Below are 15,684 nucleotides of genomic sequence, written 5' to 3'. Positions count from 1 at the left end.
CGGTCCCTGGGACTGACGCGACGCCGGCGGAAGTCAGTGCCTTCCTCTCGGCCATGAGGAACCTGGCTCCGCCGTCGACGCCCGCTGGCGCGGCTCCGGCGCCGGCTCCGGCCTCGACGCCGCAAGTGCCCGAGGGACTCGTCCCCGCTGACGCCGGTCGACCTCGTCACGCCTCCTCCGCCGGCGTCGACACCGGTTCCACCTCCGACGCCGGCTCCGCTCGGCGTCGTGCCCCAGTTCAGCCCTGCTCCGGACCCGGCGCCGATAGACGCCGTGTACGGCGCCGCTGGAGACACATTATGTCTATCGTCCAGCTCCGATCCTTCCTCCTGTTTACCAGGAATCGGATGACTGGGGCGAATGGGAGGGGTCCGAGGATCCTATGGCCGTTCAGGCTCAGCTGTCACAGAACTGGGCAGATAAACTGGGGGAGGCCAGTGGTCTGGATACCTCACCAGAAACTGGATTCATCTCTCCTCCGACTGTGGCTTCGGAGGAGGGTGCTGCGCAAGGCGGCCACAGCCCTTGGGCTCGAGCTGCCTGCCGTGGCTGTGAGAACTAACGTCCTCACTGAGGTGCTTCAGTCTGCAGCAAGCTCCACTGAGCCTCTGCTGCAATTCAATGAGGCCCTCATTGGCGTTCTGCAGGGCACCTGGTCCAAGCCCTCCACAGTTCCTCCTGTGGACAGGAACGTCGCCAGGCGCCACCGCCCTGCTCCGGGCGACCCCAGTTTTCTGTCCCAACACCCCACCCCCGAGAGCCTGGTTATCCAGGCTTCTACCTCCCAATCCTCCTTCCCGACCGCTCCGCCGGACCGGGATTCCAAGAGACTGGAACAGTTTGGCAAAAAGCTGTTCTCCTCCCTTAGTTTGGGCCTGCGGTCCTTGAACACCGCCTGTCTTTTGGACCGTTATTCCCACTCTCTGTGGGATACGGTGGAGGACGTGCTGCCCCTGTGTCCGGAGGAGGTCCAGACACGACTTACCCAGGCTCTGGCCGATGGGAGGGATGCAGCGCGACATGCTATCAGATGTGGGCTTGACACTACGGACTCGCTGGGTAGGGCGATTTCTACCACGGTGGCGCTTAGACGTCACGCCTGGCTGCGGTCCACGTCCTTTTCGGGTGATGTCCAGAGCACTCTCATGGACATGCCCTTTGATGGCACCCGCCTTTTTGGTGAGAAAGCGGACAGTGCGCTGAATCGCTTTAAGGACTCCCGGGCTACGGCCAAGTCCTTGGGCCTCTCGGCCCCGCGGTTGCAAACTTCCGCCTTTGGCCCCTTTCGTGGCCAAGGAAGGGGTGCCTCCTCACGTCCACCAGCCGCAGAACCAACCTGCGCGCGGTAGCGGACGTGGTTTCCGCCGAGGCGGTTCTGGAGGACGACGCGGTCAGCCCATATCCACCCCGGCAGCATCCGCCTCAAAGCCTTCCTAGTCCGAGCTTTCAGGCCCATTCCACGCCAGTGGGTGGCAGAGTTCGCCATCACCTGCTCCACTGGCGGTCCATCACATCGGACAGGTGGGTGCTGCAAATCGTCCGAAGGGGCTACTCCCTCCCCTTCGAGACGACCCCTCCAGCCATGCCACCGCAGCACCACCGTATCTCGGGGGATCATTTGAATCTTCTCCTCGAGGAAGTTTCGGCCCTCTTGGCCAAGGGGGCCGTCAAGCGCGTTCCGAGCCCAGAAGTAGGTCGTGGTGGTTGTTCTCACTACTTTCTGGTTCCCAAGAAGGGCAAAGGGGGCCTACGCCCTATCTTGGACCTCCGGAACGTCAATGCCTTCCTCCGGAAGGAAAGGTTCAAGAGGTTAACTTTGGCTCAGGTTCTAGCTGCCCTAGACCCTGGAGACTGGATGGTAGCGTTGGACTTGCAGGACGCATATTTCCACATCCCCGTCCTGCTGGCCCACCGGCGTTACCTGCGGTTCACGGTGGGTCAAGAGCACTTTCAGTTTACCGTGCTCCCCTTCGGCTTTACCAGTGCCCCTCGGGTGTTCACGAAAGTGATGGCGGTGGTCGCAGCTTATCTGCGCAGATCAGGGGTTCCAGTCTTCCCCCTATCTCGACGACTGGTTGTTGAAGGCGGGCTTGCCCCAGGCAGTCGTCTCCCACCTCCAGACTACGGCGGATCTCCTGCATTTGCTGGGGTTTTCCATCAACGTGCCGAAGTCACACCTGAGTCCCCCTCAGAAGCTCCTCTTCATCGGGAGCGGTTCTCGATTCGGCGCAGTTCCGGGTCTATCTGCCGGAACAGCGGGTCAGGGATATTCAGGCCCTGATTCCCATCTTTCGGCCTCTATCCTGGGTTTCGGTCAGGCTAGTGGTGCGGCTTCTGGGGCTGATGGCCTCCTGCATCCTACTAGTGCATCACGCCAGGCGGCGCATGCGGGCTTTGCAGTGGGACCTGAAGTTTCAGTGGGCCCAGCATCACGGCAACCTGTCCGACCAGGTCTTGATCTCGGAGGGCACTGCACAGCAGTTGCAGTGGTGGCTCACGGACTGCGATTGGGTCACGGGCAAGAGCCTCTCCCTTCCCCAACCGGAGCATGTCGTAGTGACGGATGCGTCCCTCCTGGGATGGGGTGGCCATATGGGAGAGGCGGAGATCAGAGGCCTCTGGTCTCCGGCGGAGTCTTGCCTCCACATCAACCTGTTGGAGTTGAGAGCGATCCGACTTGCACTGAAAGCCTTCCTTCCCTCTGTCAGGGGAAGTGTCGTGCAGGTGTTCACGGACAACACCACCGCCATGTGGTATTGCAACAAACCGGGCGGGGTGGGGTCGTGGACCCTTTGTCAGGAGGCTCTGCGCCTCTGGACGTGGCTGGAACACCAGGGCGTCACCCTAGTGGTTCAACATCTGGCGGGCTCTCTGAACGCCAGAGCAGACGAACTCAGCCGCCGGTGCATGATGGATCACGAATGGCGTCTGAACTCCGAAGTGGCGCAAGGTCTCTTTCAGCAGTGGGGAGAGCCTTGGTTAGATCTATTCGCCACCGAAGAGAACGCGCAATGTCAGCAGTTCTGCGCGTTGGAATTTCCAAGGCGGCATTCGCTCGGCGACGCTTTTCGTCACGAGTGGAGTTGCGGTCTGTTGTACGCCTTTCCGCCTATACCACTTCTGCCCAGAGTGCTGAAGATTGGGCACGACCGGGCCCAAGTCATCTTGGTGGCTCCGGATTGGGCACGAAGGTACTGGTATCCCGAGCTACTCAGTATGTTGACCGATCCTCCGATACGTCTGCCCCTTCGGGAGGATCTTCTGTCGCAGCAGCAGGGGACGGTCCTACACCCGAACCTGTCCAGCCTTCACCTCCATGCGTGGAGATTGAGCGGCGGCAGTTGATGCCATTTGACTTGCCTCCTGAAGTCTGTGATATCATTCTGGCAGCCAGGCGTCCCTCCACAAAGACTGTATACGCCTGCCGGTGGAACAAATTTGTGGCATGGTGCACAGCAAAGGCTGTGGATCCCCTTTCCGCCCCTCTTTCTGAGGTTCTCCTCTTTCTTCTTTCTTTGGCCCGGCAGGGCTCTGCCCTGGGCACCTTGAAAGGTTATCTTGCTGCCATCTCTGCCTTCTTGCGGCTTCCTGATCAGCCTTCTCTTTTCAAGTCCCCTGTAGTTACACGCTTTCTAAAAGGCATTACTCACGCGTTCCCTCCTGTCCCTTTTGTAATGCCTCAGTGGGACTTGAATCTTGTTCTCACATTTCTAATGTGCGCTCCCTTTGAGCCTCTTCATAATTGTCCTCTTCGTCTGCTGGCGCTTAAGACTGCTTTTCTGGTAGCCATCACCTCGGCTAGACGGGTGAGTGAGCTCCAGGCTTTATCATCAAAGCCTCCTTTTCTCTCTGTTCATCCGGACAAGGTTGTCCTTCGGCCTCGTCCCTCCTTTCTTCCGAAAGTGGTGACCCCCTTTCATCTTGGGCAGTCTGTCACCTTGCCCACCTTCTTTCCGCCTCCGCATCCTTCCAAAGAGGAAGAGAGGCTCCACCGTCTGGACCCAAAGCGTGCGCTCTCCTTTTATCTGGACCGCACAAAACAGTTCCGGGTAGACGACCAACTTTTCGTTGGATACGTGGGTGCTAAGAAGGGGAAAGCTGTGCGCAAACGGACAATCTCTCGGTGGGTCGTTTTGTGCATCAAAATTTGTTATTGCTTGGCAAAAAAGGACCCTCCTGTTGGGCTGCGCGCCCATTCTACTCGGGCCACGGTGGCTACTACTGCTTTGGGACGGGGTGTCCCTTTGCAGGACATCTGTCAGGCGGCAACGTGAGCTTCACTACACACGTTTGCCAGGCATTATTGCCTTGACAGCAAAGTCCGGAGGGATGGCTTCATTGGCCGTTCTATCCTCCAGGACTTTCTGGTGTGATCTTGGTTCGCAGACCCACCACCGGGGATGGTATTGCTTGGGTATCTATTCTAAGGTGAGGAATCTAACTAACGTGTTTCTTTTAGATGAACAAGTTACTTACCTTCGGTAACGATGTATCTGTAAGAAACATTAGTTAGATTCCTCACCGACCCACCCATCCTCCCCGTTCTGCGAACTGACATCTAGGGTTAAGGCTATCCCTTTCAGGGCCCTAGAATTTTTTGGCACCAGTGTCGGTATCTTGCATGGCTCTGCGTTCCTGGCGCGGAAGGCTATGTACAAGAACTGACCTCAGCGTGCGAGGGCGGCGTCTAAGTACTCCGACGACGGACGCGGAGCCGCAGACGACGCCTAGCGACGCGCAAGGGGTATTGCTGACGAAAAATCTTCCGGATCCAGTCTGACGCCTGGGGATATTCTAAGGTGAGGAATCTAACTAATGTTTCTTACAGATACATCGTTACCGAAGGTAAGTAACTTGTTCTTTGGTCCTTTTGTAAAAGGAAGCTAATAGGCTATAGAGTACATGGTTACCACCATGATAGCCTATAGAACGTACTATATCCTTACTTCCCCGTGGGGCGGTAGCTTATTATACTTCACCTGCAAGCTCTGGAATCAGCTACCCATGCATCTTCGAGGCCAGTCGAATCTGATTACTTCTAGAAAACACCTGAAAACACGGTTATTTCAATCTCCTATGTAGTCGTGACTATTCTTAACCTATAGAGCATTTTCTTATCCTTGCCGACACTAGCGCCAAGCACCCTCTGGCAGATTTAGATTTCCAGGTGTCATGCAAATCTATCAACTGGTCAAAAGCTATATAGGTAAATCAAAAAAATGTGGTTTCAATGGAAACACCAAATTAGCCATAACCACAGTGCTGACGGCCACCATATTTTGTATATAAATGTACACACTTTTTTACACCTCCAACACCTTTACCGGGATTGAGATAAAGCCAAAACATCAAAATGAGCCCAGAGAATGATAGCAGGATATGTAGCTTTAGAGCAAAACCTCATGCTAAAAAGGTACTTCTTGGGAGAGGCTGAAGTAAGGAATAAAATCAAATGTTTCCCTTCAGTCAAAGAGCACCATTTCAGCCAGTGGAACGCCCTGATTCTCCGCCTAATTAGTCAGTGGCTTTGGTCTGCTAATCACTGGTCTCTATTCCACCTAACTGGTTCTTTCATTTTTTTAAAGCAGCCTTCCTGTGTCTGCCAACTATTCCTTACCACTTATACCTCATTTGAGTGGTGTCTTGAGAGGGTGCCAAGTCTGCATTAACGCCAACACGAGACCCTGTGCAAGCTGGGGTTTGCAGTGAACTGTCCAAATGATTATAAGGTTAATTTTTTATTCCTGGATTCCATTCAATGGGACAGTATTAGTCAAATTCCCCTTTTCAAAGACTTAATCAGCCATCAACAAAACAGCAAGGTTTTTTTTGTTGTTTTTGTTTTTATATACAGACAAGATGTAAAAGCCTGGTTGTTCCAGAGGCTTCTTGAACTGCAGGCTTCCGGCATTGAGGTTGTACCACACACCAATATCTCAGCCAAGCTCTGATACCAACTGCAGGTAGACCAATCTACGGTCTTCCCATTCCACCTCCTACCCAATTCTTGTTCCTTCTGCTATGTTGGGGCTATTTTTCCATCTTCTTGTGGAATGCCCCTTCAACAACATATTTTGGGACAAGTCCGATATATCTCACTATCAATAAACAGTTGGAGTTGAATGCTGTGCTGAAAGGGCTCCTGCTGAAAACAAGAGGCTAGATGTATTTTTTTAAACAATACCCTTGCTATGGTCACAGCCATGATCAAAGCTCATAAGGCCATGGCACTTCAGGATGCCTGAAAACACATTGTTTGGCAGTTTGAGTATTGTTCAGCCAGCCCACTCAGTAGAATTTATCAAACGTTCTCCCACTACACCTCCATAGAAGGGATAAGTAAAGCACTTTTGGGTTCTGCGAAAATTGATTTTAAATAGGTTACTAAGGGTAAACATAGAGAATTTGATAAATGACTATCATCTGGATGTCCATCTAAATCTGAAATAAACAGATTGTTAAAGGGGCAATCCTTCCAAATGGCGACCCTGCAGACATCACTTTGCTTCAGGAATATCACATTTGCATGCCAGTGCTAAATCACTTCTGCCCTGAAAGACTGTTTTCATCTGGTGCAAATCCTATTACATTTCAGTTGTTAGTGCACATCTTTTCAACACTAAGCTTCTGAGCCACAGACTCATCCCAAATAGGTTCACTGACATATCGACCCCAAAGCATCCCCATACACAAATATCAAGTTTTGAATATCTGTCAAAAATATCGACATCCTATATTATTGCAAGTACAAAAATATCGGGGGGGGGGGGGGTAATATCGATGTAAAAAATTTAGTTGTACAAAATATCGATTTTAATGCATATAAAATTAAATAGATAAAAAATTAAATTTACTTTAAAAAATAAATTAGATTTAATCTACATTTTAATAAATATAACAAATTAAAGCTACATTAATGTATATATTTACTTTAAAATAATTAAACTATTTACATTTATTTTAGAATTTTATTTCAAAAAATGTATAAATATATAAATACTCCAATAACATAATCTAATAAATATTATAAATTAAAACATTAAACATTTTAAAAAGCCTTTAAAATTAACTTTTCAACTTCAGTGAATGCAACAGTAGATAAAGTGTTGGATAGCGGAAGGGAAACAATTACTATTCCCACTCCAGTGAGTGCAACAGTAGGGAAAGTGCTGGATAGCGGAGGGATGAAAATTAAAATTCCCACTCCAGTGAATGCAACAGTAGGGAAAGTGTTGAATAGCGGAGGGGCAACAATTACTATTCCCACTGCAATGAGTGCAACAGTAAGGAAAGGGCTATATGGCGTAGGGATAAAAATTACTATTCTCACTCCAGTGAGTGCATTAGTTGAGAAAGTGTTTGATAGCGGAGGGATAACATTTACTATTCTCACTCCAGTGTGTGCAAAAGTAGGGAAAGTGCTGGATATCCAAGGATGTCAAATTACTATTCCTATCCAGTGGATGCAGCTGTAGGGAAAGTGCTGCATACCATAGTAAAAAAAAAATAAAAAAAAATCACACACTTAAAAATGTATATTAAAAAATCAGAACGATAAAAAGTAATAAATGTTTTACATATTAAATATTTAAAACATAAAATAACCCAATAGTAATTACATGCACAAACTTTCAAATACTATATATAATAAAATATTAAATACATTTACCGATAAATATTAATTTGAAAATACAAAATATTTACAAAACAAAATTACTGACAAAATACATGTATTTATTTCCTAACCTATAACACCACACCAATAATAAAACACTTCACATCTCTTAATTAAATTTATTTACGTAATTGATAAACAATAAAAAAATCTTAACTTAAAATGTATCTTAAAATTACAATCAATTACTATTAACTAATAAAATGATTAAACTGTATTTCATACCCACTCTTTACCTCTTTTAAAAAAAATATCTATTCACATTAACTATATCTTAATTAAACACAAATTACTTCCCACCATTCACACCTATGAACACAACACACACCTAAAATTAATTACACAGTTACAATAATTAAAAAATTAATTAAAATAATTTACAACCAATTAATTCATAAATAAATGACTTCCAAACATTTACACCTACAAACACCACAAACCTAAAATTAATTACACAATTACCATAATTAACAATTGAAATTAACCGATTATCAATTCATAAATTAATGACTTCCAACCATTTACACCTACAAACACCACAACACACCTACAATTAATTACATAATTACCATAATTTAAATTAACAGCCAAATATGAATTAATTAATTTCCACACGTAACACTCTAAAATATCAAAACAAATATTAATAAATAAACATTTCTCAACAAATTTAATATAATTAAATAACTTACGTTACGGAACTAAAAGCGCAAAATTAATGTTAAAGGGGGAAAAAAAATTAATGAATGTAATATAATTCAATTACTTCCCACCCTATTCCCCTTTAAACCCACAACCTGCTACAGAACTAAAAGCACAACACCACTTAAAATTTAACGTGTATTAAAAATACAAACTATTCATATAAACAAACCTACATCACATGCATATAAAATATACACAAATACATAACCATAACAAAATATATTTTTGCAAACTATATTAAACACTAATCTTTTAAAAATCGATATAACTTACCCGAATTCAGTATTCTTAATCTCGATATTCTTGCTGTCGATTTTCTGACCCACGATAGTTCCAACTCGATATTTGTGCATCTCAACATTTTGTACTCTATTTTGTCTCTACACCTCCACAAAGTTGAGTACAGGAATTGTGCACAACTATATTGTTTCAAGTTGTAGGTAAGAATCACTAAATGTTTTCTGGCTGGCAAAAACAAACCAGGATTTCAATTGATTGTGACCTGATGTTTAGTTGAACAAAGAACTCTATTTCTGCAATCTTTTGAGGGAGTTATCAACCTAAATACCCTTTTCCCTGAAATGCTAACTGTGGCAAAGCATGTAGTTAATTATTTTTCTGCAAGATTTCTTATCATGTGAGTGTCTCCTCCGATTGTCCTGTTGAGGAAAAGATTTGTAAACGTTTTTTCCTTTCCGGTTAAAATGTCATATATTCAGACAAATATGATATTCACTCTTCTAAAAAATAAACAACAGTGTTGCATCTACCAACACTGAGTGGACAATTGTCTCTCTTCAAAGGCCATTGTTGAAATAAACCATAAGTTTATTTGTTTTTAAATACTAAGAGATCCATTAGGATGGAGGTGCTGGGACCGGCCGCCAGTGGTGCGGCAAGCCCGCACCGGCGATTAGGATGCCACAGCCACGGTGGCGTTGGCATCCTCCATTCCCAGCATTGTGGCGGGCGGTGCTCACAGCACTGCCCGACACAATGCTGGGAATGCACTGCGTGCATTGTCATGCACTAGGTGACGGGCACCGCGAGGTGCCTGCCACAATGTCCATGACAATGCAGGGGGGTACCATAGGTACCTCCATATGCACTCCCCAATATCTTGGGGGCCCACAACAGGCCCCCCGGAAGAGAATTCCGCATGCCTTTCCGTGGCGGCGAAAAGCATGTTTCCGCCCCCATGCTAATATAGATGGCGGTGTCTAGCAGACACCGCCACCATATTAAACCCGTTTCTGCCCGGTCGGAAAAGCGACGGACGATCTTCCCGTCTGCCGCAGAACCCCCTGCCATACTAATATGGCGGGGGTAAATGCGTGGCGGGCGGGGAAGGATGTAGGGCGGATCGCCTCCGCCATGCGGGCGGTGGCGATCTGCCCTACATCCTAATGGGCCCCTAAATCTTCTGAGTACTTATTGTTATGCTGCCCAAGCTTGGGAGTTACACTCTCGATCATGATTCATATTGCTTATCTATCTTGAACCTAGAATGTAAGATTTTGCAGAAGATTATTGCAAACTGGTTTCAGCATGCACTTATAAACCAGGTTCATCCAGATCAAAATGGATTTGTGCTAGATAGAAGTATGACCGCCAGTATCACTAAGTTATTTTATGTCCTTGACTGGATGAGTAGTTCTTATTCATACGATAGAGCTGTCCATTGACCCATTTAGCATTTTGCTAGTCTGTCCTGAACGCATTTGTCTGCAGTTATGTAGCACATTTGGTTTTGGGGTTGTTATATTATCCTGGATTAGGGACCTGTACATGGACCCATGAGGAAAGTCCGGACCTTGAAGAAGTTTTCTGACTCCTGGCAGATCCACAGAGGCACTAGGGAAGGCTGCTCTCTTTCAGCACTCATCTCCGCTCGCGCAGTGGAGCAGTTAGTTTTTAGCATCTGGCAAATAGAGTTGAAAGCACTCCATCTCATTGTATGCGGATTATGTATTGATATATCTAGCTGACTTGACCACATGCTCGGGCTGGCGCTGAGGACTGTTCAAATTTTTGGCAAAATACCTGACCTGGTAGTAAAAAGCATCAAATCCTATGTCTTCCGCACAAAGGATATTTGCATTCAATTGCTTAATATAAAAGGTGTCACTTATCTGCCTGTTAACCCACACGCGTTCAATTACCTCGGAGTGAATGTATTTAGCCACCTACCTGATAACACAGGGAATCTTGACACGGCTTGTATGTCTCTCAGGTCTACATTGGTGAACTGGAGGAAACTACTTCTGTTACTTCTAGAACACCTTGCCTGTTCCAAGGTGGTGGCTGTACCGCTTCCCCTGTACCTGTTTTCCAACCTACCTCTACATACAAAAACTTGGATCTTAATAGCTGGCTGTAAAAACTACTGTGGAGCATGGGTAGGTAGTGTGGCTCGAAGTTATTTCTACCAATAGACTGCAGGGCAGGTGGGGGCACTGGACTTGGAGTTCTATTATCTAGCATCACAGATTCAATGGATTATGATCTGGGTCACCACAAATGGTTCTCCAGAGGTGGCTATCTGGATTATCTGTGTGGTGAGGTGGTTCTTGAGCAACTGCCATCATGCCTTAGTAGCTCCTCTTCTCCTGGAGGTATGATTCTGTTCACTCTGGTACCTTCAGTAGTCCTATAACCCCAGGCAGTATGCTCACTAGGTTTGCCTCTGTGGTCCCTAGCCAGACTCCAACTCTGGAACACTGGGTTGGTTGCTAAGATAATTCACTGGCTTGGAGCTGCTGTCATACCTGTAGGTCACCTGTTTGACTCCGAGCCCCCTCATGGCGGTTGCAGGGCAGCAGGTACCACGTGGGGTAGATCTGAAGAAGAGACGAAGTTAGACAACTCATTACACATTTTGTTGCTGTGGGGTTCTTATGACATACAGTGTGCTTTGAGAGGGGATGGGTGATAGATCTAACAGCTCTTAAAATAAGGGGGTTCTAGATCTTTAACTAGAGCTCTGACTGGAACAGGTCCGTTAATCGTTGCGACACATGTAGATTATCCAGGAATGCATATCTACTGCAGTTCAACCACATACATTGCATGTATTTTACACCCGCTATATTACACTGGATGTTTACCAGTGTAGATTGTTTACCAGTGTACCTAAAATTGCCCTAGATGTGGAGTGAATGAAGCAGTTTTTTAAAAATCCTGGACATGCGGAGCACTCCAGACATTCTGGAACTGTGTGCAATCTGGTCACAAGCCTGACACGCAGATAACACTTTTCCATTGCCCAAAATGTGCCGTTTAGGGTTAAAAACCCCAAACCAGTTGGGCCTATAGTACATTCATTGATACTGTAAAGCAAGCCATCAGTGTCCTGGAAATCCCACCTGGTCTGTTGATCTCTGGAAGGCACAGCTGAGAAGTGCCTAGGCAGAGGTGAGTATGTCGGGTGCCTAAGACACAATGCGGGATAACCCAGAGCAATAGTGGAGTAGGAGAACTATCTTAATGGTGCACCCCCATATCAGACAACAAGTCACATAGACTCCAGTGACAAAACCAGCTAGCTAGCTAGTGCACTACACTTCTCACCCAGCCATTCATTGATCTACATCATAACAGGTATCCTCACAAATCAATGCATACTATAGCAGACATCCTCCTCCTAAGGCCACCTTGCGCCTAGCTTGACTCTGCACAGACTCAGCTGAGATCATTGCAGCCTTCTTGTCTGATTTTTGTTTGTTTCTCATACTAGATTTCCTTCTTTCTCATAATAGCTACCCTGCGTGGGCACTGTCATTTTATGTATTTTTGTGGTGGCTAAATTTGTAAGTTAAAACCTATTTATGTTGTCTTGCTGATCCCTGTCCTACTGTTTGAATTGTCATGTGACCATCACCCTTCAAATTCCGTGTAAATCCACAATCTTTAGCTTTTTGCTCAATTCCAATTTTGTTGACTTAATCTATATCAAGGCCGTCCTCTGATGTAGACTTTTTTTATCCATGTAACTTCTGATTGAATTTCTATTTCTTTTTTAATCTTGTGTAACCTTCATATTGGAATGTAAAATACTTGATATGACCATTTAAAGTGCTCAGACAGCCAATGTCAAGGTTTTTGACATGTTCATCCACTCACCAGATCAATAAACAACTCAAAACATTGCTCCTTGACTTGCTGTAAAAGACTGTTTGCTTCGGCGCATCTGAGCATGGGCAAAGTAATAAATATGGCCAAGAGGTTACAACATTCTAAAAAGCTAAAATGAACCGATTTTTCTCAGAGTCCAGTTGCATATAATAGGGTGGGGTTATTCAAATTATTACTATATTTGTTACCTGTAGAGCTTTGATCTCTGTGCCTCCTAAGATGCAGTAATACAGTAAGTACATTGTTACTCATTGAGACCTAACATTTGACATTAAGAAAGGGGCTGGAATTGCACTAATTCTGGGTTGTTCTTGTTTTGCTTCTGCAGTGTAAGATGTGGAATTCACCCACCTCATTATTGTCTTATTAGTTGCTAACACATTTAAAAGTAAAGCACATTTAAAGGGCCATCCTCTGACAAACTCTTTAATTTAGACAGAATACTTGTCCAAGCTAAATCCCTGGAACAGTTTAGTGTGGGTTCCCAACTACACTAAACTGTTCATTAATTACTACATGATTGTATTTCTTTCATTATGACCAGCCACAGGAGTCAACAGTATATTGTTAAACAATTCTAAAGATCATCTTAATACAGATATCAATGGAAGTTTGTTGTTCATCATAAATGTGATTATAACCCTTTTCACTGATCTCTCCTTTTTTTTTTTTTTTCTTTTACATGAATGCAGTGGACAAGTGGTACTATTACCAGAAGAACTAATGAGCGTCCATTGTGGTACAGCATTTATCTTATGACACCATCAGAATAATACAATTGGAGTAGCATAAATAAGAAATATAGCTCCTGGGAGACCAGACTAGGTGTTGCATTTTGCTTCAAACATATCAACACAATAAAACCAATTTGAAATTCAACAAAACAGAATTTTAAGAGGGAGTACTTGTATGATTGTGTGTCTAAGTTGGATGCAAAGAAAATCTTATTGTATAGCTTGTACATCACTAATAAAATATTTTCAAATATATTTTAGTCCTTTTTTCAATTTTGTTTCTCAAAGAATCTGGTACCTAATGTGTACTACATTGTGGAATTTTTCAGGTAACTTCATTTTTAAACTAAATAACGAAGTAGGACATTTTGTAGTGTATTAGTTCAACCCAAAGAAATGGTGCTCTATTATGAAAGTTTTTATATCGTAATCCTGTTCAGGATCACTGTCTTGTTAGAACTCACTTTCCAACTCCCTAATAAATGGAGTGAAACCTTCTTGCCTGGATAATGGCTGCTGCTTTAGGGAGTGGGTCTTGTATTTCCTCAACCAACTAGATTCAGTGGCAAGAGGCAGAAAAGCAAATGAAGAAAAGTAAGGATAAGATGGGAAAAATGGGACAAAAGCAGACTACAGGGAAAATCAAGAACCTACAGGAGAGAGGAAATGATACAAAATAGGAGGGTTTTGTAGGAAAGAGGTATCTGGTGGAAACACAGCTGGTAAGCCATTGTTTTCTGAAAACCCTTTGTACTCTGCAGTCCAGTCGACCAGCTCCTGTGATTGCCCTTATGTTTTCTAGTTATCTTGTTTGTGTTTTTTTTCCCCCTAGACTAAGAACTTGTCTGAGTGCTTGCTATGGTAGAACACGATGAGACTCATTGTTGAATCATAACCTTAGACCAAGAGAGGGGTTCTAGTTTGATTATATTGTAGTGAGTATGGAGAACTGGCAATCGGTGAGAGATATGGTGATCACTTGAAAAATATAAGGTGACTAAAAACTCTTTGATCTTTTTGTCCTTGTATTCTCTGACTGTTGCAATTTCCAATAACTGCCACTACCTTTAAATGGGAAGCAAAAGATTCATAGATAGTGTTGGTTAATTTTTTGGCCTAATACCCGAAGTGCTGGGCAACTTTTTTTTTTTCTTTAAATCCACATATTGTCTGAATCCCCTTATGCATACAAACCTGTGTAATCTGGAGGTATTCCATAACAAAACCACATACCTTGTAAGTTCTGTAAGCAACAAGCCTTGGTCATTGTTGAAAAGGGAGTGTTAACTTATGAAGACTGAGCGCTTTAGGATAATTTAAGATAAGGAGAATCTGGTCACCGAAGTTGTGGTTGCTCGGTGAATAGTAATTTCAAGAATTTGGGTACAATTATAAAAAAAAAAAAGGAAACATTGTCTAGAACTGTAGTAGTCCAAGTTATCGAAGGCTTTCAGGGCTAATGACCAATGATCATTTTGGAAAATATTTTCTATTGTGCATCACACGGAGGCAAATAAACCAGAAGTTCATATCGACGAGGATGATTAGTTCATGTTTCTTTCAGCCTTTTATGAGGATTTCCATGCTGTAACTGTTTCCACCAAGGACAGCAATGAACTACTTGTCCCGGATGTACTATCCTTGCCCCTCAAGAACATAGCTGACTACGAGTTGCAAATTCAGTAATCAATAGGGCTTCAGGAGCAGAACATTGAACTCTGTCTTGTGAAGAGAAATGTTATCCACTCTTAACATTTGGCTAATACCGTAGCCAATGGGGCTAAATTTCTTCATAGCTGGCTAGAACTGACTACTGCCCATGTACAAAAAGGGCTTTCATAATAACCCAACTAACTAAAGACGTAATGGCTTAATTGATTCTTTGGAAAAGTCCAATAGTAAAATGGTTTTTAATTGGCTACGGGTTCGATTAGGGGAAAACCACTCTTTCTATCTTTATCAAGCTGGTTGTGAGAAAGATCATGAGTGCAGATCTGATCTACCTAGCTAACCTTATGTCCTCAAATCGTTTTGCCTCATTAAGGTCCCTCTCTGTTGCCCTCATGCAGTCTCCCATGCTCAATTCCTTGAGGAATTATCACCTGTCCCAAGTGACCAACTGTCTGATAGGCTCCATTAGAACAAAGTTGTAAGATCACACTGGGATAAGATTGGGAACCACTAGTTATTTTCATGCAACTAAGCTTGAATGCAAGGAAGTCACACATTCTTCTTCTCATTTCTCCTATTGTATTAAATTGTTTGGTTGCACACCTGTCTAAATGTGAAAACAATGTATCCTTACTGGCTGGGGAAGAGTTACATTAGGTAGATGAGGCCTTTTTACTGTGGAGAACCCATATGAGCCTATAAAACATCCTGAATACCTTTGCAAAGTTCGGTGCTGAGAGGCTTAACCAATAGCATGTCTAGACA

The 15,684-nt window shown here is 44.6% G+C and overlaps 1 protein-coding gene across 1 annotated transcript in view; it reads left to right on the top strand.

Annotated features, from left to right (window-relative positions):
• The window catches only part of PPA1 (inorganic pyrophosphatase 1), a 212,331-nt gene extending 198,828 nt beyond the window's left edge, over nt 1–13,503 (top strand). The window contains exon 11 of the mRNA XM_085603855.1: nt 13,207–13,503. Within this exon, the coding sequence (XP_085459981.1) occupies nt 13,207–13,238 (32 nt within the window). The 3' untranslated portion in view covers nt 13,239–13,503. The remainder of the gene's footprint in view (nt 1–13,206) is intronic.
• Nucleotides 13,504–15,684: the final 2,181 nt, after the last annotated feature.

The sequence above is a fragment of the Triturus cristatus genome, chromosome 1_2 (assembly GCF_964204655.1).
Source record: "Triturus cristatus chromosome 1_2, aTriCri1.1, whole genome shotgun sequence".
Taxonomy (NCBI): domain Eukaryota; kingdom Metazoa; phylum Chordata; class Amphibia; order Caudata; family Salamandridae; genus Triturus; species Triturus cristatus.
This window is presented reverse-complemented; position numbering and strand designations above follow the sequence as displayed.